Source organism: Triticum urartu, chromosome 4, assembly GCF_003073215.2.
Source record: "Triticum urartu cultivar G1812 chromosome 4, Tu2.1, whole genome shotgun sequence".
Taxonomy (NCBI): Eukaryota; Viridiplantae; Streptophyta; class Magnoliopsida; order Poales; family Poaceae; genus Triticum; species Triticum urartu.
Window position 1 is genome coordinate 487,103,536 of NC_053025.1, and position 27,457 is coordinate 487,130,992.

Sequence of the window (27,457 nt, forward strand, 5' to 3'; positions counted from 1 at the left end):
ATCATGGATCCTTTAGCCGTGTGTGGTGCCCCCTCCACCATAATCCACCTCGGTCATATCATCGTAGTGCTTTGGCGAAGCCCTGTGATGGTAGCATCATCATCACCGTCATCACGACGTCGTGCTGATGAAGCTCTCCCTCGACACTCAGCTGGATCAAGAGTTCGTGGGACATCCCCGAGCTGAACGTGTGCAGATCGCGGAGGTGCCGTACTTTCGGTACTAGGATCAGTACTACATCAACCGCATTGTCATAACGCTTCCGCTTACGATCTATGAGGGTACGTGGACAACACTCTTCCCCTCTCGTTGCTATGCATCACCATGATCCTGCGTGTGCGTAGGAATTTTTTTGAAAATTACTGCATTCCCCAACAATTACCATAATTATTAGAGGAATTACTAGGAAACGGCCTAGAATTAAACTTTCCTCTATACACGTTGTTACAAAAATCGTTCGTACCAACAAAATTCACATCCATAGATTCATTTTATTCTCAATCAAAGTGGACAAAGGCATATCATTAGGATCAGAAGAAACACTCTTATTAGCAAACAATTTCATAAGTTCATCCATCTTTCCACTCAAAACATTAATCTCTTCAATAGCATGAACCTTTTTACTAGTAGATCTTTCGGTGTGCCATTGAGAATAATTGACCATAATATTATCTAGGAGTCTGGTAGCTTCTCCTAAAGTGATTTCCATAAAAGTTCCTCCCGCGGCCAAATCTAAAAGATTTCTAGAAGCAAAATTCAATCTAGCATAAAAATTATGTATAATCATCCATAAATTCAAACCATGTGTAGGGCAATTACGTATCATTAATTTCATCCTCTCCCAAGCTTGTGCAACATGCTCATGATCAAGTTGCTTAAAATTCATAATATCATTTCTAAGAGAGATGATCTTAGCGGGAGGAAAATACTTAGAGATAAAAGCATCTTTGCACTTATTCCATGAATCAATACTATTTTTAGGCAAAGAAGAGAACCAAGTTTTAGCACGATCTCTAAGCGAAAACGGAAATAGCTTCAATTTAACAATATCATTATCCACATCTTTCTTCTTTTGCATATCACACAAATCAACGAAGCTGTTTAGATGGGTAGCGGCATCTTCACTAGGAAGGCCAGCAAATTGATCTTTCATGACAAGATTCAGCAAAGCAGTATTAATTTCACAAGATTCATCATCGGTAAGAGGAGAAATCGGAGTGCTAATAAAATCATTGTTGTTGGTATTGGATAAGTCACGTAATTTAGTATTATCTTGAGCCATCGTGACAAACAGTCAATCCAACACACAATCACACAAGAGGCAAGCGAAAGAAGGCGAACGAAAAAAGGGGGAACGGAAAAGAGGCGAATAAAATGGCAAGGGTGAAGTGGGGGAGAGGAAAACAAGAGGCAAATGGCAAATAATGTCATGCGAGGGATAAGAGTTTGTGATGGGTACTTGGTATGTCTTAACTTGGCGTAGATCTCCCCGGCAACAGCGCCAGAAATGGCTAGTTGATGGGGGATAAAATCTTGACTTGACTTGGTGCATATCTCCCCGGCAACGACGCCAGAAATCCTTGTTGCTACCTCTTGAGCATGTGTTGGTTTTCCCTTGAAGAGGAAAGGGTGATGCAGCAAAGTAGGTAAGTATTTCCCTCAGTTTTTGAGAACCAAGGTATCAATCCAGTAGGAGACTACACGCAAGTCGCCTAGTACCTTCACAAACAAATAAGAACCTTGCAACAAACGCGATAAAGGGGTTGTCAATCCCTTCACGGCCACTTGCAAAAGTGAGATCTGATAGAGATAATAAGATAAATATTTTTGGTATTTTTGTTGTATAGATTGAAAAGTAAAGATTGCAAAATAAACGGTGATAGAAATTGCTAGTTGACGGGAAAATAATATGATGTAAAGTAGACCCGGGGGCCATAGGTTTCACTAGTGGCTTCTCTCAAGATAGCATATATTACGGTGTGTGAACAAATTACCGCCGAGCAATTGATAGAAAAGCGCATAGTTGTGAGAATATCTAGGCATGATCATAAACAGAGGCATCACATCCGTGTCAAGTAGACCGAAACGATTCTGCATCTACTACTATTACTCCACACATTGACCGCTATCCAGCATGCATCTAGAGTATTAAGTTCATAAGAACAGAGTAACGCATTAGGCAAGATGACATGATGTAGAGGGATAAACTCAAGCAATATGATATAAACCCCATCTTGTTATCCTCGATGGCAACAATACAATACGTGTCGGTTCCCTTTCTATCACTAGGATTGAGCACCGCAAGATTGAACCCAAAGCTAAGCACTTCTCCCATTGCAAGAAAGATCAATCTAGTAGGCCAAACCAAACTGATAATTCCAAGAGACTTGCAAAGATATCAAATCATGCATATAAGAATTCAGAGAAGAATCAAATATTGTTCATAGATAAACTTGATCATAAACCCACAATTCATCAGATCTCGGCAAACACACCGCAAAAAGAATTAAATCGAATAGATCTCCACGAACATCGAGGAGAACTTTGTATTGAGAACCAAAGAGAGAGAAGAAGCCATCTAGCTAATAACTATGGACCCCAAGGTCTGTGGTAAACTACTCACACATCATCGGAGAGGCAATATGGTGTTGATGTAGAAGCCCTCCGTGATCAAATCCCCCTCCGGCAGATCACTGGAAAAGGTCCCCAGATGGGATCTCATGGTACAGAAGGTTGCAGCGGTGGAAAAGTGGTTTCGTGGCTCCCCTGGATGTTTTCAGGGTATAAGAGTGTATATAGGCGAAAGAAGTAGGTCGGTGGAGCTACGAGGGGCACACGAGGGTGGGGGGCGCGCCGCCCTACCTCGTGGCCGCCTCGTTGTTTCCTTGACCTCCACTCCAAGTCTCCTGGATTGTGTTTGTTCCAAAAAAGATCCTGCGAAGGTTTCGTTCCGTTTGGATTCCGTTTGATATTCCTTTTCTGCGAAACACTGAAATAGGCAAAAAACAGCAGCTGGCATTGGGCCTCCGGTTAATAGGTTAGTCCCAAAAATAATATAAAAGTGCATATTAAAGCACATTAAACATCCAAAACAGATAATATATTAGCATGGAACAATAAAAAATTATAGATACATTGGAGACGTATCAGGGGCCACCCAGGAGCCACAAGCTCAGGGGGGCGCCCACCCCCAGGGGGCGCGCCTAGCGAGCTTGTGGGCCCCCTGGACCTCCAGCAATCCTAACTCCGACTCCATATATACCTATTTGCCAAGAAAAAAACAAAGAGAAGGAATCGTCGTGTTTTACGATACGGAGCCGCCACCACCTCCTGTTCTTCATCGGCAGGGCTGATCTAGAGTCCGTTCGGGGCTCCGGAGAATGGAATACGTCGTCGTCATCATCATCAACCTTCCTTCACCGCCAATTTGATGATGCTCGCCGCCGGGGAGTGAGTAATTCCTTTGTAGGCTTGCTGGATGGTGATGGGTTGGATGAGATTTATCATGTAATCGAGTTAGTTTTGTTAGGGCTTGATCCCTAGTATCCACTATGTTCTGAGATTGATGTTGACATGACTTTGCTATGCTTAATGCTTGTCACTAGGGCCCGAGTGCCATGATTTCAGATCTGAACCTATTATGTTTTCATGAATATATTTGAGTTCTTGATCCTATCTTGCAGTTATATGCACCTATTACGAGTTATGATCCGCATACCCTAAGGTGACAATAATTGAGATTCTTTACGGTGATTACCATAGTTTGAGGAGTTCATGTATTCACTAAATGATAATGCTTTGTTCTGGTTCTCTATTAAAAGGAGGCCTTAATATCCCTTAGTTTCCTTATGGACTCCGCTGCGACGGGAGGGTGGGACAAAAGATGGCATGCAAGTTCTTTTCCATAAGCATGTATGACTATATACAGAATACATGCCTACACCACATTGATGAATGGGATCTAGTTCTATGTCGCTATAGGTTACAACTGCTACATGATGAATGCCATCCAACACAATTATCCATCGTTGATCCAATGCCTAAGCTTTTCGCATATTGATCTTTACTAAGTTACTTTCGCTGTTGCTGCTGTTACAATCACTACAAAATTGCTACTGTTTCTGCTACTACTGTTACATTTACTATCATACTACTTTACTACTGATCACCTTGCTGCAGATATTAAGTCTTTCAGGTTTGGTTGAATTAACAACTCAACTGCTAATACTTGCGAATATTCTTTGGCTCTCCTTGTGTCGAATCGATAAATTTGGGTTGAATACTTGATGACCCACAAGTACAGGGGATCAATCGTAGTCCTTTCGATAAGCAAGAGTGTCGAACCCAACGAGGAGCAAAAGGAAATGACAAGTGGTTTTCAGCAAGGTATTTTCTGCAAGCACTGAAATTATGAGTAATGAGTAGTTTGATAGCAAGATAATTTGTAACGAGCAAATAACGATAATAGTAAGAAAAGTGCAGCAAGGTAGCCCAATCCTTTTGAGGCAAAGGACAGGCCAAAAAGATCTCTTATAATAAGTAAAGCGTTCTTGAGGGTACACAGGAATTTCATCTAGTCACTTTCATCATGTTGGTTCGATTTGTGTTCGCTACTTTGATAATTTGATATGTGGGTGGATCAGTGCTTAGGTGTTGTTCTTACTTGAACAAACCTCCTACTTATGATTAACCCCCTCGTAAGCATCCACAACTATGAGAAAAGTATTAAGAATAAATTCTAATCATAGCATTAAACTTTTAGATCCAATCGGTCCCTTACGGAATAGCGCATAAACTAGGGTTTAAGCTTCTGTCACTCTCGCGACCCATCATCTAATAACTACTCCACAATGCATTCCATTAGGCCCAAACATGATGAAGTGTCATGTAGTCGACGTTCACATGACAACACTAAGGGAATCATAACATACATACTATCAAAATATCAAACACATATAAAATTCACATGATTACTTGCAACAAGGTTTCTCCCATGACCTAATCATGCTCATGATCAGAGGGGTATTAAATAGCATAATAGATCTGAACATATAATCTTCCACCAAATAAACCATATAGTAATTAACTATAGGATGTAATCAACACTACTAGTCACCCGCAAGTACCAATCTATAGTTCCGGTACAAAGATTGAACACAAGAGATGGACTAGAGTTTGAGAGGAGATGGTGATGTTGAAGATGTTGATGGAGATTGCCCTCCCCAAGATGTGAGAGTTGTTGGTGATGATGAGGACGACGATTTCCCCCTCCAGGAGGGAAGTTCCCCTGGCGGAATCGCTCCGCCAGAGGGCAAAAGTGCTCCTGCCCAAGTTCCGCCTGGAGACGGCGGCGCTTCATCCCGAAAGTCCCCTCCTTATTTTTTCTAGGTCAAAATGACTTATATACTAGAAGACGGGCACCGGAGATGGGCTGGGCCGAGCACAACCCATCAGGGCGCGCCTAGGGGGCCTGGCGCGCCCTGGTGTCTTGTGCTCACCAGGTGGCCCCCCTCCGGTAGCTATTTGCTCCATTATTTCTTATTTATTCCATAAAATTCCTCATGAAGTTTCAGCTCATTTGGAGTTGTGCAGAATAGGTAGCATGACGTAGTTTTTTCAGGTCCAGATTTCCAGCTGCCGGAATTCTCCCTCTTTGTGTGAACCTTGCACATTATGAGAGAAAAGGCACTATAATTACTCCAAAAAGAATTATTATGCATAAAAACATTATAAAATAACAGTAGGTAAACATGATGTAAAATGGACATATCAATACTCTACCCTCAAAAACTGTTGCGATCCCCTATACTTGTGGGTTATCACCAATCCACAGGGAGATAGCCTCGCACCACCTCCCTCGCAACAGGTGAGGCGAGTACACTGGGCAACGATGGCTAGATGACTCTCTTTATATTATGTTCATGTTCACACAATTCTTTTACATTCATGCAATGGTGAACATACAAATCCCTAGTGTATGATTCAATATAGCATACCACTGGTATGTGATAGGGATTGTTTCTTCTTTGTTCTTCTTAATTAAAAATCCATCATGAGTGAATCTTCCGAGTTCAAGGAGCGATCCTCGCTTTGCGAGCGTATGGTCCTTCGAGTCCGTCCTCATGTTATGGTCCTCTCACTTGGTGAGGGTTGAAAAGGAGTGAGGTGAGACGTTGCACCTCCTCAGCTTGCCGGCAAAAGCTCATAGCCAAGTCCTCAGTCTTATTTGGTTGCATTATTTCTTCGTGGTTTCTCATGTCATTCCAAACATGGTAGATTCGAGTATAGCAATCACTTGTTCAAGCACGTGGTTCATCTTCGTGGTCTTACTAGCCAATTTATTACATGCTTTGTTGTGTACTTGCTGGGTCTCTGGAGTCACCTCTCGTGGACTTTGTTTCAGGTACATCATCGTGAGGCTTTGCAAGTAGTAGGGAAGGGTGTAGCTCCCATGGGTGTTCACTCATAAATTACACACCCCTTTCATTCACCTAGCTTGATCATGACAACTCTCATACTTTAGTACATGATTCTTGATAGTCAGGATCCACTTGTTGTGTATAAACTTTGCCACTGTTTGTTTCTGAGATCACTATGTTTACTTATAAAGGTGGGATTGGAGTTTTTAAGTTCCCACCTGGTACCCGTGTGTGTTGGGAACATATGTTTTCTTCTTCTTGTGTAGCATAACGGTTTGTGGCTCAACCACTTTGCTCTATATGGGTTATATGAGCTTGTTAAATGTTTCCGCTTGTGATATTATATATGCTCTGTTTACTCAACTGCCTGTCGTGGATGTCCGACTATACAAAGGAGGTGCTGCCGGATTTTTCCCACGAGCAGGTTTGGCTTGGTTTGTGTTCTGTGATGGTAACATTCCTTCTTACAAGGAGGGGTGTTATAGGGTGTCTCGGAATAGTCCTTCCAGAGAAAGAAATGGCCGCTCTCTCGTTGGGATTCAACGCCGGAGTGTGCCCCGGAATCGAGCCCCCGAACAACGGCCACTGCCTACTCAGGTGGTCATGGACGAGCAACACAGCAGTCACCATCTCCTCATTGTCGGATGAAGAATCATCCGAGACGCAAATGAAATTGTGGAAAAAGAACTCGTCGGCGGAGTCAGTTTGTACCTTGCGAGCAAACCGTCGAACAATTTGCGGGAGTCATCGAAGAAGTAGGTCGGCGAAGTGTCGCGCGCCTCCCCTGGACCAGGTAGCTGGCCTGGCAGCGTCTGACGAGCGTGGCGTTGTCGTCGAAGGAGCTAGCCGAGGGCGCGGTGGTGCTGGCGGCGACGTCGGGGGAAGCTGCGGTAGCCCGGCGGTGGTGGCGACGACGTTGGACGGTGGCGTGCTGCGGGGGAGGTATATTGGTGCGGACGGCTGGCGAGGGCACCGAAACTGGGCGGCGACGGCAACGGGATAGGGTGGTCGGGTGCTTGCTGTCGATGGGAGGAAGAGAATGTCCTATGTGCAACCGACTGGTGGGCAAGGGGGAGGAGTAGGTGGGCGTCACGCGCGTCCGACTTGTGTCCGCGCCGACGCAATGAGACCTAAATTTTGGCCTAGAATGGGTCGCCCGACGAATGAAAAATGGATGCACGTTCGTTTAGATCGGCGTGCTGAGCTAATTTTGTGTCCGTTTTGATCTAAACAGACACACACTGGCGAAATGGGTCGGCACGTTAGAGTTTTTTTAGGTCACTCTAAGAGAAGTCGTCCGATAGAAACTCGTTCCGGACGTCCGGCGTAAAGAGCTCATCTTCAGCCTCATATCATCCATCGAACGGCTCACAAAGCACAAGATGACGTGGTGCCCTCTTAACCGATAAGGAACCTACGAAGCCACTGACAGGTGACCCCACACGACCCCTAGTTTCCGGGTCCACGGGTCCACGAGCCAACAGCCAATAAACGAGGCAAGCACGGCAACCCTCTCGAGCCCATTGGTCAGGTCAGGTCTTCCCACGCGGAAGGACGAGGAAGGTTCACGAATCCCCTCCTCACTTCGTCCCTCCCCCTCTCCTATTTCTTCTCTCCGGACCCCGGGCCAAAATTTCATCCTAAGTTCCATCGAAGAGGGCGGCAAGGGGGCGATCCGGATAGCGCAAGCGCGACCATGGCCTACGTCGAGAGAGGTAATCCGGTGTTCCGATTCTGTAGATTCCATGTAAGATCTGTTCATAATCTATATATCCACCGTGGAAGTTTTGATCTGTGATTTCGTGCTCGTGAGTTCGTTCCTCCTGCCCGATTCGTCAAATATTTCACCTAGATGATTCCTGTGGTCATGTTCAGCAACGGGCACCGCAGGCTGGTCTGTCTATTTCAGTTTTCTAGAAAAACATCAACAGCTAGTGCATTTTATGGGAATCATTTGGACAATATCGTCTTGTGGATTCCTTCGTTGCCACATACTGTATGTTTGCTTTCAGACGTGTAAGGAAAAACCTAGCCAGATTGGCTGATTGCCAATAGTTGTGTGCTGAGCAAGGGATCTTGCTAAATGAACAGTCCTTCACTATCGTTGCTGTTCAAACGGAATTTTGTGAGAAATATCCAGGTAGCAGGACATAGAGGCGGCCTCCATAGACTGGTAACTAACGCATTAGTGGTTGCATTCCTTTACATTACATACTACCACCAATTCCAGACCCCACATAATGGATGAGTTCTTTCCATGTTGATTAGGTCCAAATAGCCGAGTCCTCAGTATTGTTTTATATGTTCACTAAGATAGAAATATATCTTTATTTGTTGCCAAAAAGAGGGAAGGCTGCAGACAGATAAAAAATGTCTGGCGTATTTTTTAAAGTTTGTGTTAGAGATGTCCAAGCTTATTATGATATTTCATGGATTAATGGAGATATTCCTTACTGAATCATCGTAAGTAAGTGTCTCTGTATTTGGTGTGTGCACATAGTAGTCCAATTTGTAGTGGAACCTCGGCCACTTAGTGTCATTCTGTGGGTCACTGAAGAAAATAAGTGACGTTAGAAATTAGTTTGAGTGAAACAGGTAGCTGCCCACAGTTCAATGGACCAAAGTAAACAATTGCTAGTTTTCTTTGCGTACTGTTTGTGAGTTATACTAGTATTATCACCCACACTTTGCTAGGATGGTGATTCATTGTGTTAATACCACTAACAGCGGCATTTCTAGACTATTTAGGTGTTGCTCAAATTTGTCTTCCTAAGGGACACTGTTTCATGAAGTAATTCTGGCAAATTATGAGCTTCAACCCTGTGAGCTGAAAGGTCCGTGATCAAAGCATCTGTTAGGCATGTAAGACCTAAGTGATGACACGCTAATTGTGTTTGGTCCCTCCGTAAAGAAATATAAGAGCGTTTAGATTACTAAAGTAGTGATCTAAACGCTCTTATATTTCTTTACAGGGGGAATATAATGTTAATTGACTTGGCTTTATTAAGATTTTGCATTATAATCAATTTTAGAGTAAAAGAAGACTGGTTCATTTGGTGTAACTTAAGATTTTAAGTGGAGCATACTCACTTCTGGGTGATTTCTTGGGTTATATTGCACTTATAGAGCGTATGAATTGGTGCTAGCAGTTTCATTCGTCAGTTCCTGGAGGCATGTCTTGTTTAAGAACAAGTTTGAGGTGACATTTTGGAGGCACCTGGCCACGTTTGATCACTCCTTGGCTTTTTCCTGAAGCCAAAATGTAGTTTGGAGCATTCACAGTGTTGTATTTGAAAATTGATTGATCACTTTTTAGCATGCACAAAGTTGCGTAATTCACCCTTGAGTACATGTAATTGCATTGTTGTTGAATTTGTTCGGATTCATTTCTGGCATTGATTGTTTTCTATAATTATGCGACTTCTTTTGATCTTAAGTCCGTATGTATGTGAGTAGGCTTTCATTTAAGTAGGACTGTGACCATCAATCTCATTTGTGTTTCCAGGTGTTGTGAAAGGCAAACGGACAATCTGGAGACTAAGCATAATCCCTGACTTCTTTAAGGCTATTGTGAACTTCATCAGAATGTTCTTCCTCACAATGTTTTCTGTAAGTGATCAGAATTAAACTGCTCGAATTATCTTATTGTTGCCAAATTAGCCTTTTGTCCCATATATTTCCATGAGTTAAAACACAATATAATTCTCGCATCTTATCTTGTAGATCGAGAAAACAGACAGCTATAAGAAAGGATATGGTAGTGGTAAGAAGTGGGATGGTGGACCTGGTGGGGGAGGTCCTGGTGGGGGTCCATATGGTGGTGGGGGCGGCGGCGGAGGTGGCCCTCGCGGTCCTCGCACACTATCTGACCTCCGATCAAACGATCAGAGTAAGTCCTATCTTCTGAAATTCCAGATTTCGTTGTTTGTTCAGAATGGTGGATTTGAGATTTCTGAGCCAAATTCTCTAATTTCAGGTTCCCTCCCTGCTTGTGGATCCTGCTGCGGATGACATCCTAACAAAAGAACAATGATTAATGCAGAAGAACTACCGTATTTCAATTTCAGCAGAGCAAAATCATTGCGACGCTGTGAAGAGTCTAGCATGTCGAGTATATATAGCTTGTTTCTGATGTGATTTGCACACTGTATTCATCATCGCTTTGCCATACTGAATTGTCCTGGATGGAGTCAAAATCTTATCCTTATACTGGTTTCCTGTTGTGCAATGTGAATTTACTATACCTTCTGTCTACTTTGTAATTCTGTTGAGATTGGACTTGACGAATTGTTTGCTATTTGTCGAATTCAGCGAGGAAATAGTTGGAACAACGTGAAATTTACCATGGTTATCTGATAGTCCTGTAAACTCCAACTGAAAACAAGAGTAGAAAAACTGAAAATGAAACTGTTCTAGGAGGAAAGTGTTCATGATTCTTATATCGGTTGGGTCAGCAAGCAAACCGCTGTCCTACTCCTTATCATTTACTTACATACCAGAAGTTTAACCCCATAACGATAAGTTTGGACTTCGACCAAGGAGCACGTAGCAAAGAAACTAAAATTTACTATGTAAATTAATATCCTTATGTTAATCGTACCTAAGGCAATTTGAGACAAAATCGCCTTTGTCAACAAACTTTGAATGCTAAAATTAGATGTACCTTTGTAAACAGTGATGGTATGTTGTACTTGCTGAAATGGTTCATGTGAACAGCTCATGCTCAAACATTTTATGTCTTTTTTTTTTGAGCGGGGTCTATTGTGTTGATGAGCATCACTTGGGCGCAAAGCATTGTTTTGGTGCGGACCAAACCTAAACAAACTCTAAATAGACACAACCCCAAAAAATAACATGGATCAATGTGTGCCAGTGAGACCAACAAGAAGGCCTAAAAAGCCTTTTGCCTTACATAGTATTTCCATTAACCCAATAGAGTAGTCGAGTTGAAAGCCGGGAACTTAAGAGCGAAGGTTGTATCTTGTCCTGATCTAGAAAACCCCTGTGAAACATGACTTCTGCAAAACATACAGATATAATAAATGGTTATGGAACCACCCGAAACGTTTATTTTTGAATTCAAAAGGAAAAAACTAATCTCGATGGGTTGAATTACTTACAATTTCTGTAGGTTTTAATCCATAGAAATATTTCTTGTGGAGATCCTGTAGAGTATTTATATAATATTTTTTCTTTATCTCAGTTTCATATGATTCCCAACAATTTGATAAAAGAACTATTGCATGGACCGTGCCTCGTTTTAATTTTTGATGAGTTTGTTTCACTTCAGTTTTGGTATTTTGTCACTATTGCACTTTGGACTAGTGGGATCAGTACTCACTACAACTTTGCACTTTCGACCAAGATGGTTCGTTTCAGAAAACAACCGATTCATGTAAGGTCTGCAGCTAGAGAATGAACAATGACTTCTCTTTTGTACATTGGTGTGTCTGGAAAATGGCTATAACTTGGTTCTTGAAACTGGTGTAAACCCCACGCTTTGCTGCAGGGAATTAAACTGTTCTACAAATGTTTATTTTGAAATATTTATATAAAAATTACACTTTTAAGTACAGAGTTACAAAGGTCAAATGTTTCCCTAAAAATACAAATTTGAAATGTCGTTGAAGTCCATAACAAACTAAAAATGTTAAATTTTGGTACAATATTTTTCTCACATAATTAAGGCAATTTCAGTGGTCGCATCAGTCAGGAAGTTATACACAAGATTTGGTAATGTTTTGATCTAATAATTGCCGTGCTTTTTTCGAAGAGTGGATCTTTTGCTCTCAGGATCCATGGAGCCTGAAATTTTCAAACATTCAAAAATCAACCTTTTAATTTAAAAAAAGAGTCTGAAAATAAATACAAGTACTTATAGATGAATAGTAGATGTGTGCGAAATTTATCGCGAAATACATTTTTATGTGCCCTGTACAAAAAAACCAAAATCATGTAATTTTATAGTGAATAGTACTCCATATGTATTAGAAATACGCCGTTTTGTCATTTTTGTCTAGCTCGCATAAAAAGGTATTTCATCATGAAACTTCGTAGAGAAGTAGTGTACATCCATATGTATATGAGTATTTTTTCGGAATTTTTAGAAACTTAATTTTTTTAATTTTGAACTTTTTAAATAAAGGGCTCCATGGAACTCGAGCTCCATTAGGCATTTCCGCTTCCTTCGTTCTTTTCTAATATGTCTTTCCACGAAGAGAGGTCATTTCACCAAGAGACTGTCTTTTCATTAAAAGATATTTTTCACTAAGGGATGTGTCTTTCCACAAAGAAACAAGAAACATCATTTCAGTGAGGGGTGAGTTATTTAACCAAAGGACTCAATTGTTCATAGGCCCAATTGTCAAGATCTAATGAACATGATCCATCCTCGATATAATCCAACAATTTGTCTTTTTAGGTTCATTCCTTAGTCTAGCTTCTATGCAAGCTTTAACAATTTATGGACCAGTTGTGGCACTAGCGCTTTTATTTGCGAACCCTTTTGTTTTATCCTAAAAGAACTTCTTTCGATTTCGTTAGATACTTTTTTTTAGTAAATTGGTGTTTGTTGGAGTGGTTTAATATGGATGTTGCATTAAGAGCCGATTTTAGAGTAATAGGGAAGGGATTTCAGTTGCATGGTGTATGTCTAAAATTTGAATGAATAGCGTGAAGCTCTTATCGTCATTTTTCTTCACAATGTCATGCTTTTCTTCATTACTGTATATAAGAACACTGCATGAAAAGTTTGGATTAACATTATACATTTATATTTTGAGTTCAAAATTCACAGTGACATGTTTTTAGTGTCTTCATGCGTATATCAGGTTTCAGGATAGGGCTCTATCGATAAACCTATTTTTTTTGGTAAAACGAGCCAAGCAAGTCTTTTTTTTACGAGAGCAAGCAAGTTTTTTTGAAAGGCCATATGTTAAATATCATCCCTCACAAGAAACCTTCTTATGATAGTAAGAAATTACGTGCAAGTCCTTGCCAAATCAGCATTGTGTTCCTTTTGCATCCATAGATGATGTGTCATGAAAAAATATCATTACCGTCTCTAGGCCTCCGTCTCACCGGAGTAACCTTGTTCAAACCCATAAGCTTGTAGAAGCACTGGACGGGAAGTCATCTATGTAGACCAGAAGACAATGGTGCCCATGAATTGGGTAAATCATCGTTATGGAGAAGTCGGAAATGAGGGCTAGAGGATAATCTCGACTCCAACCAGACAAAGGAGGGGAACACAACCTTACAAGTTCCTCGACAAAGCCGTCTCTGGTTGAGCTTCATTGGATTGATATGGACCTAGAGAACAAAATAACATGGCAACACCATCTCCTCCACATGTGGCCGCTGTCGTGAACAAGCACTAATCACACCAGACCAAGTGCCCGACGTTTGACACCATCCATGGACTCATCGATGCAACTTCTACATGGAAAAAGTCGAGGAATAATTATTCCCATCGTTGATGTTGCCCAACTCCACCGACAACGAAGAACTTGAAGACTCTACGAGACACGGTCAAGACATTTGGATCCGGGATCCCCCATATCCCCCCTACCGCAGTAGACGACAAAGGCCAACGGAATCCGCAGCGACACTGGTGGCTCGAGGGGATGCAAGTCGCCTCCAGGTCGCCTCTCTCAAGAAACCCTAGAAAAAATGTTTCAGGATTTTATTAGTTTTCTATTTATCTATTCTAAAATGCAAAACCTATAGCTGAACCACTCGTCCAAAGTGCACCATTTAAATATCCAAAAAAATTGAGTTTTGGGAAAATTAGGTGCAACGTCCAAAATTATTATTTTTTGTAATAAGGATTTTTCTTGGTTTCTGGTATGATCCGTGTCACCTTAATCCTATTTTCTCTAGTCATGTGGTTAAAGAAAATTCTTTCTCTGTATAGTATTACAATAACAGCCACGAAGTAATTCGGTGAAACACCTTTGGGCTACTATAGAATCTTTTCTTTTATAACACTAAGCTCCCTAAGTTTGGAGCCCTCTGATTCAATCGAGGTCTCCAATTTGAATTTTGATCACACAATTTTGATCAGGTCAACGATTTCTCAACGAGCTCTCTTATTTAATTCATTTAATTCAATATACCCCTTAATTTTTAAGGCATCATAGTCAATTGAGGTCTCCAATTTAGTATTGAGTCAACCGATTTTGACCGGGTTAACGATTTCTCAAGGAGTTCTTTTATTCAATTCTTTTAATTAACTATGCTTCCTATTCACTATGCTCTCTAATATTTAATCCACAATGCTTGCCAATGTTTTAGGCTTCATAGTCAATTGAGGCCTCCAATTTAGAATTGAGTTATCCGATTTTGACCCGGTCAATTATTTCTCAAGGAGCTCTCTTGTTCAATTATTTTAATTTACTATGCTTCCTATTCACTATGCTCCCTAATTTTTAAGGCCTCATATCATCTGAAGTCTTCAATTTATAATTGGATCACCCGATTTTGACCAAGTCAAAAAATTTCAAGGAACTCTCTTATTTAATTTTTTAATTCACTAGCTCCCTAATTTTGAAGCTTTCTTGTTGATTGAGATATTCAATTTTGGATTTAGTTCATGATTTTGACCGGGTCATTGATTGTTCAAATCAATCGACAACAACTGACCTATAAAAACATATCAACCCCGCGCACCCCCTCACCACCCAGAAAAAATAAACGCTAACATGCGATACTGTAGCACCAATATAGTACATGTAGTCAGGGGCGCATAACTTTTTCCACATAAGTATGAATTTATTAGCAGATAATACAGAAGCACACCGCGAAGCTACACCAAAACACCGCGTCGTGATAAAAGGAAATCACACTCCATCATTTCCCTCACTTGCCAAACCAAATACTCCCTCATTTCCAAAATATAAGGTATATTAGTTTCTTGAAAAGACTAAAATTTAAACTTTGACCAAGTTTAAAGCCTAAAATATCGACACCAACAATACTAAATAATTAAAATATGAAAATTCATTTCATGATGAATCTAATGGTAGCAACTTTATATCATGGATATTGATATATTTCTCTATGAATTTGGTCAAACTTAAAGAGATTTGACTTAAAAAATATAATACACATTATATTTTGAAACAGAGAGAGAAAAAAAGTTATAAAATCCAACAACACCAACAAGCGACAAAGCGCGCCAAACCCTTCTAATTTGAAATGAAAGCAAAGCTATGTTTCATATATTCTAGCCATCTATCACGACCTCCTCTACAACACACAAATCAAAAAGGGGGGGAAATTATGTGTCGTGCTTTATCTCTTTGTGCACAAATTGTTGTGCTTTTTGTGCGAAAATACATCTGCATCACACTTTGTTTTTCTCTTTGATTTTACATTCATTGAATCCTGTAAATATTGTCTATACGAATACAACGCAATAACTTGTGTGCGTACCCTCTATTTTTAAATATAAGTTTTTTTAAAGATTACAATATGGATTAGATACGTATGTATATAGACGGATTTTAGAGTGAGATTCAATATATAGTCCATATTAAAATCTTTTAAAAAGACTTATATTCAGGAACGGAGCAAGTATATATTAAGGGAAAATAGTAGATTTAGGAACAATACGAAGGGCTTTACAACAAAATACATCTCAAAATCTAATGAAGCACGGGGAACGCAGAAATATCGAACTGACATGTGGGCTCCAAGGTTCATGACCCCACATGTCAACTGCACATCTACTTGAAGTAAACCAAACCCAAATCACACTATTTGCCGGCACTCAGTACAGAGCCCAATTCCGCCTTCTCTCTCCTCCCTTTCCGACGAGGCGACCTGCCCCTTTCCCCTCTCGCGCACCTTCCTCTCGCCATGGCCTTCTTCTCCCACCACCACCTCCAGCAGCCCCACCCCGCGGCGCCGCCACCGCAGCAGCAGCAGCAACCGCCGGCGCCCCTCTCCTTCAGGTGCCCCATCTCAATTTCGGCCCCGTGCCATTTCTCCGTCCGTTTTCCTGCGGTAAGACGAGTCGCGCTAAAATCCCCTTCCTAATGCCCGTGAAATTTCGGCAGGAACGCGCTGCCGGTGCCGATCGATGGACAGATCCCGGCGCCTCTCGCCTTCTTCAACGCGCCGCCCGCTTTCCCGGACCAGGCCGGGCAGCCACAGAGTAAGCTCCCCCCCCGCCCGCGAATCTCCCCATTCGTCTTTCGAAAATCCAATTGAATTGACGCTGATTTTCGAGGGATTGGAATTGAAATTTCATTGGATTTTGCTGCGTTCTGTGTAGTAGTGGACGCGGCGGGGCTGACGGCTGCGGCGGGTATGGGGTGGAGGCAGCCGAGGGAGCAGGAGCTGCTGGGGGAGAACTCGCAGATGTCGTCCATCGATTTCCTGCAGACGGGCTCGGCGGTGTCGACGGGCCTGGCGCTCTCTCTGGAGGACCGGCGCCATGGCGGCGGCGGCGCTGGCGCAGGGAACTCCTCGGGCGATTCGCCGCTGCTCCTGCTGCCGATGCTGGACGACGACATCTCCCGTGAGGTCCAGCGTCTAGATGCTGATATGGACCGCTTCATCAGGGCCCAGGTCACGTGCTCTCGAACCTTTTCCTTTGGGCGATTTGAGTTGTGCAATCCGTTCTATGCTTTACATGCTGTCTTTTTATCAGTTGACGAAGGTTTGTTGGGGTAATTAGTGAAGCGTTCACTTTGTCAGGTCAATATAGTCTCTGCAGGTGAAGGGCACATATAGATAGTCTCTTCACTTCACTTTTCTAATGTTGCAGGTTTCTTATTTTCTTATTAAGGCATGCGACGATTCTCGATTACTGGTAGCTCTCATGAGTGAATTCTCATGGTATGCCGTTTAAATAAATCTTGTGAGTCTTAAACATAAGAACGGTGAAATATTAATGAAGAAAAAACTGGGTAAATATCATTGGTACCACCCAAATCTTGTGGTTCAATTAAACACCACCAAAAGCTCAAACTCCTCTTCCATTTGCCTTTCGGTTGGCTCCGTTACACCACACTAGCAGCAATGTACTCGGCCATCTGAATCCCAGTCCAACATTGGAATCCCAAATGAGATCTGAACACTCAGCTACGGTGAGTACATGATCTACTGTCTGCAGCTTGGGGTCAGTCCCCAGGAACCTAACAGATACCAATACCCGAGTAAAACAGAAGCTCTCGTCTTAATTTGCAGTTGTACCGAACCAAGCAGATGGAGCAGACCTGAATACAGGTCGGAGGAGGCAATGGGACTCGTGCATACATGCTTCCACACAAATTTAAAACACCGATAGGTTTTAATTGTCTGTTGCCACCACCTTGCGCTTTTCTGACCAAAGTGCATGCTTAAGCGCAATTAAGCGGTAGGAGTTTTGCTATCGACTAGGCATGCCTTTTTAACTACAGTTCCATGTCTGAGGTGGCATCTGCTGCTGGTGTATCTTCTGCAGGCGTTGCTGCCTTGCTGGTGCTCATATTAGAGCAACTCTAGCAGATCCTGTATAAATCGGTACTGCAAAATCGTTTGACCCTAAAATGATTTTGTGGGAACTCGAAGGTCCCGGCAGAACAGATCTGCTAAAGTTCACACTGCAAATTTAAACACCAGATTCGCGCTACAAAGTTCCAACAAAACCGGAGTTCGTACTTAGCTAAAACATACTCCCTCCGTCCCAAATTAAGTGACTCAACTTTGTACTAACTGTAGTGGAAAGTTAGTATAAAGTTGAGTCACTTATCTTGGGATAGAGGGAGTAGATGAAACTACAAATTAAACCTCGAAACGGATTTCGCGCATTGGAAGTGTCATCCCTTGCTTTGTTCTAACCGCCCTTCCTTTAAGTTTAAGTATTCGAAACTCTGGGTTGCCGGCTCAATCATCGAGGCCGAGGTAGAACTTCTCCACCGACTTGCGGCAAGCGTGGCGTAGGCATGGTCTTCCTTTGCGGCGACGAGCCTGTTGGCGGTGCCTTCTTCTCCGACCGCCGCCGTGTGCTCCGCGGGGAGGAGCTCCGCATCCGCCTCCTGGAACCTCTTGGTGTGCGGGGAAAGCACCTCGTAGAGCTCGTTGAAGCCGGCCCACGCGCTCCGCCCACCGCTGCGGGAGAGGCGGCCCCGTTTGCGCGCCTGCTTGGAACGCCACGGCTCGACGACAGACCGGCTGGAGCTGCCGGCCTCTGCATTGTGCCGGGCGAGCTTGCGCGGCGGTGACCCGCCACTGCCGCCATGCCCACGAGCACCACCGGCCATGGATCCGCAAGAAAGGGAAAGAAACGCGTGGCTAATTGCTCGCCTGAGAAAGGAAAGGAGACGACGGAGGGGGCGGATTGTGGCGGAGCTTATCCAGGACACGAACCCTAAAAAGCCCCCGACCCCGTACATATAGCGGCGGACGGGCGGATTTGCAGGCTGCCTGTAAATTTTGATGGGCCAGCGGACTTTTAGCGGACCTGTTCGGGCTGAAAAAATGCGGAAAACTGTAAAACCGCCGGAATTATACGGGCTGGCGAGGATATAGCGGATTTGCTAGAGTTGCTCTTAACAAGAGGGAGAATGATCTATCGGATCATGCTGACCCATGCATTCACTGACCAAGCAAACATTTGATAGACTTGGACTACAGCCTCCAGGAACTCTGGATGATTCAACATGAAATTCCACTTACTTCCTCCTGCATTCTTAGCTGTTGGAGGCCCAGTTTTACCTTTTCAATAATTTGGTCAGAGAGAAATTAATACAAATGTTCTGTAGCCAAAGAGCTAGCTATGGACAGGGGTGCGTGGAAGCTTGCTATCCATGTGCCAGAGCCATGAGTTGGTTGCGAGATCTTATGGGTTTCACCTCTAGCCTACCCCAACTTGTTTGGGACTAAAGGCTTTGTTGTTGTTGTTGTTGTTGTTGTTGTTGTTGTTTGTAGAAATTAATACAATGTTCTGTAGCCAGATTTGGATCCATGTAAACTTCAATGATTGCCACTAGTGTAGATTCTGCCGTCGCCTCTTAGTAGCCACTTGTCTTGTCTGTGTCAGTTTTCTTAGATGGATACCGAAGAAATTCCCTCATGTTATGCTCCCCCAATCTTGCATCCACTTTCCCTAATTACTCCTGGACCAGATCAAACCTGATGTGCAGTAGATGTGTAGCATTCTGATAGATGTGGTCCAGGGATGAAGTGCTTGCATGTTGGCATGGAACATGATCCAAGGGCCCAAAACTCACCGAACCGCATCCCCTGCACCACCATGCGGGAGGGGTCTACACATGTGACACAGCTCTTGGGTTTTCATCCTTGCTTTGCCGAAAAGGATCACCCCATAGTTACTACATTTGGGTCCTCAAGCATTAATATGCTGGTGCAGTCCATAGTAACTTCCCAGTGTGGGGCTAACCCACCACCACCTCCACTACACATGTGCACCTGGGCTGCAACAAATGGGATGGAGTATTACAAGAAATTCAATCAGACATATGTACAGTTTATACGGCCTGCCTGTTAGTGTACTCTAGGTCCTCTCCTTGCTTAAAGACAGAGAACCGCAAGACAAATTTCATTCGATGAAATAACTATTGAACCAAGGTCTTTTGAGCAGTAGCTATGTTCCTAGACCCTCTCTTTCAGTTGATGGGACAAACTTGTGTTGTTTTATCTCAATTTTCGTCCTTTAATACTGGTCAGATTATCCATTTAATAATAAATTACATTTTTTATCAGCATTGAGTTTCTTCACTTCTTGGCTCTTATAAAACTCTATTATTAAGTTATTTTATGAAATACTCCCTCTGTAAACTACTCCCTCTGTCCCATAATATAGGACGTTTTTTGACACTAGTGTAGTGTCAAAAAACGTCTTACATTATGAGACGGAGGGAGTAATATAAGACGTTTTAGATTACTAAAGTAGTGATCTAAAACGTCTTAAATTAGTTTACAGAGGGAGTAATTGCTAATAATAGGAACCTAGAGCTTGCTTTTATTTTGCTACCACATGATGTTTTTATTATCAAAGTGGACAGAAAAGGAGAAAGAGAGGGTATGGGCTTATTATATGTAAACTAAACAAAGAAGAGAAGCTTTTGTCACATGTGCTTAGTTGAGTTGCTGACTTTCTGTTGACAGCTATATGATCGATGTCAAAATAAAGTTTTTCTGGCGGTCTGACCCGTGAGCAATCACACCTCGCGAATTAAATAATAGTTGTACGAATTCATTTATTCCATGATAATAAGAAACCTTTCCATTTTTCCAAAAGAAACGAGAGACAGCAAAAGAGTTAGTGGAACATCAGAAGAAAAGATACACTCGAAACGAGCGAGGGCTAAGCAAGTATTGCCAGCGCTGTTAAACAAGTAGCATTCAGTTCTACGACCCAGAATTTGTTTCTAGTTAGGACTATGCTTAGTAGGGTTTGGGTCGAACTTCATCCCTGGTGTCATCACAATCTGTACTGTTAAAAAGAAATCTTGCTTCGATGCTTGAAAGTATTGTAGTTTTTTCTGACAAAAATGGTTTAACTGGCAGAGTGAGCGCATGAGGCAGTCTATATTGGAGAAAGTTCAGGCAAAGCAGTTTGAAGCGCTGGCCTCTGTTGAAGACAAGATCCTCCGAAAAATACGCGATAAAGAGTCAGAAGTGCAGAACATCAACAAAAGGAACCTGGAACTCGAGGACCAGATTAAACAAATGGCAGGGGAAGTTGGTGCGTGGCAGCAACGAGCTAAGTACAACGAGAGCATGATCAGCGCACTGAAGTACAACCTGGAGCAGGTATGTGCCCATCAGAGCAAGGACTTCAAAGAAGGCTGCGGCGACAGCGAGGTGGACGATACGGCATCCTGCTGCAACGGCGGGGCTGTCAATCTGCAGCTGATGCCCAAGGAGAACAATCACCCCAAGGATTTGACGGCCTGCAGGGTCTGTAAATCAAGCGAGGCGTGCATGCTCTTGCTGCCCTGCCGGCATCTTTGCCTGTGCAAAGAGTGCGAGAGCAAGCTGAGCTTCTGCCCCCTCTGCCAGTCTTCCAAGATACTTGGCATGGAGATATATATGTGATGTAGAATATAATTTTATGTACTGCTTGAGTATCTTATCTTTCGAGATGCTGATGTACTTAGACATCAATGTATTGTCAACTGTAGTCTCAGTGGGTCGATAAGACTGCCATTTCTGGTAGAATTACTGCAGCGAACTTCTGATCACAAGTGCATGACTTGAACTTCTGAGGCTTATCTAGTACACGTTTGCCGTGTGACAAACTGTTGCCTAGGGCATAATTTTGTGAAACCTATGTAGGTTGTGTTTATTTTTTAAGAATTTCCAAATGGTCACTGTCCTGCATTTTCTTAAAGAAAGTACTCCCTCCGGTCCTTTTTAGTTCGCATATAAGATTTGATTGAAGTCAAGCCTTGTAAAGTTTGATCAACTTTAAGAAAAAAGTGCCAACATTCATAATCTGCAATACCACTAGATGTGTCATGACTTAAAGTTTCATATTATATAACTTTAGCATGGCAGATGTTGATATTTTTTCATATAAATACGGTCAAACTTTGTGAAGTTTGACTTCAAAAAATTCTAATATGCAAAGTAAAAAGGACCGGAGGGAGTAGAATGGCCGAGCTTATAAGCTAAAGAGTAAAATGCATCCCTGGTCATTGTACTTGTGTCAAAAGCTCATTTTGATCATTGTATTTAAGAATACGATCAACACGGTCATTATATACGACTTGAGATGATTATACGGTCACCAGTTCATTGTATAGTATTCTACTCTGTTGACTGGTCAAACATCATAGCATCCTCGGCAATACAGTTTGATGCTGGTTTGGCCAGATTGGGGGGTGTTGCTCGTTCCTCCTCGGCCTTCCTGGGTGCATGGTGCAAACCCTAATTGGGGTGCATGGTGCAAACCCTAATTGGGGACGACGGACCCTTTCATTGTTGAGGTGCTCGCGCTACGTGAAGGAGTCATCTTTGCCAAGCTTTGAGGCTTTTTGCATGTGCAACTAGAATCCGACTGTGTTGAGGCAGTAAACCTTTGGACCCTTGGCTACATCGATCGGTCGATAGTAGCACCAATAGTTGCTGAAATTAGAGAGCTCTTTGTTAGCCTTTTGTCTTTCACTATTTCTCATGTAATAAGAACCGCTAACGGTCCTGCAGCGTGCATGTATGTTTAATGTGACCGAAAGCTGGTTGGACTCCACTCCTAGCGTCCTGATTAGCAGCCTTCTGGCTGATTGTCCAGCGAATGCCTTTACTTAATAAAGCTCTATGAAATTCCCCGCAAAAAAAACGTCATAGCATCCTCTTTCTATCTTTATATGGGTCCTACCTGTCAGTGGAAAAAAAGAAATAAAAGCCATGCATCGAAGAGAATCGAACCAGGGACATCCACCAGCAGTCCTGTCCAGCCGCACCGCCAAATCTGCAACAATCATTCTTAGCGTTATAGCCGCCGCGTGTGTGCATGCTATCGTGCGCGGGCATAGACAGCGTCTGGGGGGCACAAACAGCCGAGCCCGGTGTCCTCGCTTGAACACGGCCATGTTACCGTTCACCGACATGCTCGCGCAGCCGCACAGCCCTTTGCTCGACAAGGTGGGCACCATGATGAGCAGGACGAAGGTTCACACCTTTAGGCCTTGCCCCGCAACGTCCGCCTTGCTACGTGTAAACGTTCACACCATGACAACGGCGACATCAAGGTCGTGCACCACCAGGTGGATGGCGACGCTGACGAAGAACTGCGACAATACGACTTCGCGTCTCGAACTCGTGTCGTCTAAGTAGTCCAACAGTTGCTCATCTCATCACGGTCGGTGTACAGTTTTCGACGGGACGGCGGCTGCAAAAGTGGTGCGTGCATGCATGCAAGTGTTGTTGTGTGCGTGTTAATTAAATAACCGTAACGATGATCCTAAAAAAACGTAACGCTCTATGGATTTAACACGAAGTTGTGTGGGACAAGGTTAGCGTAGGTGGGCTTCGGCATAGTATCGCTGGTATGATTCGCATGCGACGCATTTTTTTCCCACTAACAGGCAGGACCCGCATAGATAGAGAGAGGGTGTTGTGATGTTTGGCCAGTCAACAAAGTAAAATACAGAGCTATATAATAAGCCAGTGACCGTATAATCATCTCAAGTCATATATAATGACTGTATTGACTGCATTTTTAAATACGACGACTAAAATGAGTTTTCGACACAAATTCAATGATCGTGGATACATTTTACTCTAAACTAAACCAGGTCAAAACCTTTGTACAGGGGCTGAATTTTCGAAGGAACCAGCAGAAAACCTAAACACCGCATGCGGATTACTTCCAACCTAAGAACATCTTCAATAGCCGCGCAACGCGCCGTGTGTTAAAAATCGCGATACAGCATTGGGTTAGGCAGCTTTTACGTGCAGCGGTGCGCTGCCTTCAACGGTCGCCGCAAATTAAAGCGTGCCCACGCCGCTCCAGCAGGCGCGCTATATTTCAGTTTTTTCTGCTACATATTTGGTTTCGTAGATAGTTCTCCTACTACATATTTGGTTTTGTAGATAGTTCTACTACTACTCGTCCAACTCGGACTCTGTCTCAGTGATGTCCTCCTCCGACGTCGGAGCGTAGGCATCAAGGAACCGCTCGTCGCCGGAGTTCCAGGAGGACGCATCTTCTAGCGCTTGGTTGTATTTAGCGACCGCCTTCTGCGTTCGCTTGTCCTCGCGATAGTCAGCTCGCTCCTCCCTTCTCTTCGCCCTCCTCGCCCTTCTCTGGGCGAAGAACTATTCCTCGTTGGTGTCTTCCGGGAAGTGATGACTCCACAACGCCATGGCTTGCTCGTCCATCTCGGCCAGCCTGAGACGATGCTCCCGCCTCCGGTGCTTGCGATGATCCTCGTCAGTGAGAAGCCGCGGGAAAGGCGCCAATTCCTGTGCGCGCTCCCGCGTCGCCACGTCGGCGAAGTTCATGTCCTGACAGGACCGCAGGAGACGCCATGCCGCAGCGTCGTTCGCGCGGGCGCCCTCCTGGGCGGTGTCGAAAGTTCCGAGACGGAGCCGCATGCCGCCGCCCGACCGAATATCGGCGAAGTAGGTGCCGGACGGACGCACGCGGATGCCGCGGTAGCCTGTACCTCCTCGGCGCCGAGGCGGCATCGTGATGCGGTGGTGGTGTGTCGGCGGCAGAGTGCGGCAGGGGGCGATGGAGAGACGGAGAGAGCGGCGGAGGCGCTGCAATTTATAAACGTGCCGGACGCGGCGCGCCAAATGTAGCGCGCAAGCGGCCGCCTTTTTACGCGCGCGCAATCGTTTCCCGCACGCTAGTTTCGCGTCATCGCTGGAGCGCGCGAAAACATCCCACACACGCTATAAAACCAATTTACCACACGCGCACGTCTTTTAACGCAACTGTTGGAGATGCTCTAAGGAGCTATTCGGCTCCTTTAAATCCCAAGATCCGTGGAGCACCTTCCTCGCTCGGCAATTTTGAACCGCAGCTCCGCGTGCTCCCGAGCAGAGGAGGGACTCCAAACCAGCCCTAGAAGACAGCGAGGCAACATGGTCAACATAGTATACTAACAACCCAACGTTGAGATAAAAAAAAGTATTCGTAACAACACGACATGAATCGTCGTGCTCTATCCTCGTGGAAGCTAAACACTAGCGAAAGCCAGATGGTACAAAACAAATACCACGGTGTTAACGAGGCAATGACCCATCAGGGTTCTGGAACCAGCCGACTAAGATTCAATTCTTAGATTTGACATTGATGCTAGAATTTTTTTAGTTACTTTAGACTTTTTGGCAATGTTTATTCGATGTGAGGAGATGTTTCCGTTGACTAGTGAGGCGTTTATGGTGACACAATCAATGATGTGCTCGTCCATTGTCTTGAAAATACTTATAGGAATAGTATGTGTGCATGCATTCATAGAGCAAGTGTATGTATGGATAAGGCAAGAAAGGTATTAGATACCCTGCCCTCGATAGTCTGTACCGTGTAAAAAAAAAACGAGGCAACAACAACCCTGGAGTGGCCAAAACAAACCATCCAGGCACGGGTCTCATCTTACTCTTCCCCAGAGCCCTTGCCACATTCTTCACAAGCGCGCAGTTGCCTTGATCGACGTCGCCGCAAAGCGGACCCCTGAACAATTTGGCAAAATGCTAAGTACGTCGACATTCAAGGGTGACTGGTGCAGAAGTTGAGCACTATCAATATGATGCAGTCCCACTTTTAGAGCAATTCTAGTAAACCCCACAAAACACGTGAAACCGTAAAATTCTGGTGAGTATGCGGGCTCCGTCTAAATTTTCGATCAGAACAGAGCACGCATACTCGCCCGACCCGTAAAAAATTTACCGCGGCCTGCAAACCGCACGCCTCGGCCACTATATCTACGGTTCTGCGGTGTGTTTGCGGGTCGAAACCCTAACCCCGCCGCCGCCGAGTCACGCAATTCCCCACCCCTTCTCCACATTTCTCGCCGCCGGCGACCACCTCCCCGCCTCCAGCCGCCATGTGGGGCCGCATATGAAGCTCCGGACGCGGCTCCAGCAGCAAATCCGGCGGGGGAAGCCACCCCGAGCGCGAGCGACGCGTCCGGTCGGACGGCGCGAGGAAGCGCGGGGCCTGGAAGTGGACCAACCGCGGCCTGTCGCCGCCGGCGAGCTTCCGCGTCTGCGAGATGGAGGAGTACGACCGCCGAGGAGCTTCCTCTGCCGCGTCCTTCTCCTCCGCGGCGAGATCTTCCTACGCCGGGAGCTCCTCCTCTTCCGGCGCGGGCCTTCTCCCCGTGAAGAAGGAGTGGTCGGAGGAGCCGGACGACTTCGAGTTTGTCCCCGTCAAGGAGGAGCCCGCTCCGCTCGGCTGCCGCGGAGTTGTCGGGCCGGAAGACTTCGTCTCCGACGTCGACGCGGTTGTGGCCGCCATTGCCGAGTGAAGCGTGCGCAAGGAGGCGGAGCGCCGGCGCCACGCCGAGGAGCTCGAAGACCTCCAGTGACGGCAGGCAGTCACCGCCAAGGAGAAGGACGAGGAGTGGCGCCACATTCGCGAGGAGCAGAAGGCGAAGTACATCGACCTCTGCAGCTCCGGCGAGGAGGATTGAGCTCCTCCACGGCGTCGTCCATGGCCGCGACCTCGCCGCCGTGAGATCCCCACCCCTCTAGTACTAGTACTAATGTAGTATGTAGTATGAACTAGTGTTTCTAGTGTTTGATCATGTAAAATTTATGTAGTACGTGATGAACTACTCGCGTCCACGAGGTGCAATTTCTCCCGCAAAACTGTTTTTTCAAATTATGCTGTTTCAGATACGGTTTCTGTTCGATCGCGCTAGTTTTCGATTCACAAACGAGATCTTCGTGAAACTGCAAACGCGTTTTGCGGGTCGAGATTTTGTGAGGTCTGCTAGAGTAGCTCTTATCAAGTTGCATTTTCTTATGGAATGCTTGCACTTTATATGTCCATTTTTTATATCCCAAAAGGACAGCTGCTCTTCGGCTTTTTCATTGAAATATAACTTATTCAAGAGGTGTCACGACTTTTGAAATGTTTTCCAGAATAGTTGGTGAATGTTCTTCAGAATTCTAATAAACAGCTTCTTTTTCTCGGGTGCTAAAAAAACAGGTTTGCTTATAATTATTTGCAGTTGGATTTAGACCCTTCTTCTATGGAAGTTCTTGCTGAACTGTAGCTCGAGCAAGAAAGTGCAACATAGAAGCAACCCCATAGTTCGTCATTTGCAAAAATCACAATTCTACACTGTGCGTTGGTTGCCGTACACGCATAGCAAGCCTTGGATCCATGCTTTACACCTAACGAATTATCTTTGGGGTATCTTTGGGCGGATTACGGCAATGATTTGCTGGTTAGCGAAAAACCACAAATGCTTACCTTTCAAGGTCAGCAAATCAATTGGTGTGTTGGCGCCTGTTTTTGGTTCGATATGATAGTATCATGGCTTGATGGATAGATTCAACCAGCCCTGGGAAATAGGAACCTGGTACACAAGAAACTATCTTTTGCAACTTAGCAAAATCACATT

The 27,457-nt window shown here is 44.2% G+C and overlaps 2 protein-coding genes across 3 annotated transcripts; both read left to right on the forward strand.

Annotated features, from left to right (window-relative positions):
* Positions 1 to 7,904: 7,904 nt before the first annotated feature.
* LOC125552202 (selenoprotein K homolog) lies at positions 7,905 to 10,673 on the forward strand. Its single transcript, XM_048715687.1, has 4 exons — positions 7,905 to 8,134; positions 9,925 to 10,028; positions 10,143 to 10,308; positions 10,396 to 10,673. The coding sequence occupies exons 1-4, from the start codon at positions 8,116 to 8,118 to the stop codon at positions 10,428 to 10,430; spliced, it is 324 nt and encodes a 107-aa protein (XP_048571644.1). The 5' UTR covers positions 7,905 to 8,115; the 3' UTR covers positions 10,431 to 10,673.
* Positions 10,674 to 16,172: 5,499 nt separating this feature from the next.
* LOC125552203 (probable BOI-related E3 ubiquitin-protein ligase 3) lies at positions 16,173 to 21,745 on the forward strand. 2 transcript variants are annotated; one of them, XM_048715689.1, is made up of 4 exons: positions 16,173 to 16,375; positions 16,481 to 16,578; positions 16,699 to 16,994; positions 20,940 to 21,745. In XM_048715689.1, exons 1-4 carry the CDS (start codon positions 16,281 to 16,283, stop codon positions 21,468 to 21,470), a joined length of 1,020 nt encoding a protein of 339 aa, XP_048571646.1. In that variant the 5' UTR covers positions 16,173 to 16,280; the 3' UTR covers positions 21,471 to 21,745. The 2 variants fall into 2 exon arrangements, with proteins under 2 accessions (XP_048571646.1, XP_048571645.1); XM_048715688.1 differs by having other exon boundaries at positions 16,181 to 16,375; positions 16,702 to 16,994.
* The last annotated feature ends 5,712 nt before the right edge of the window (positions 21,746 to 27,457 follow it).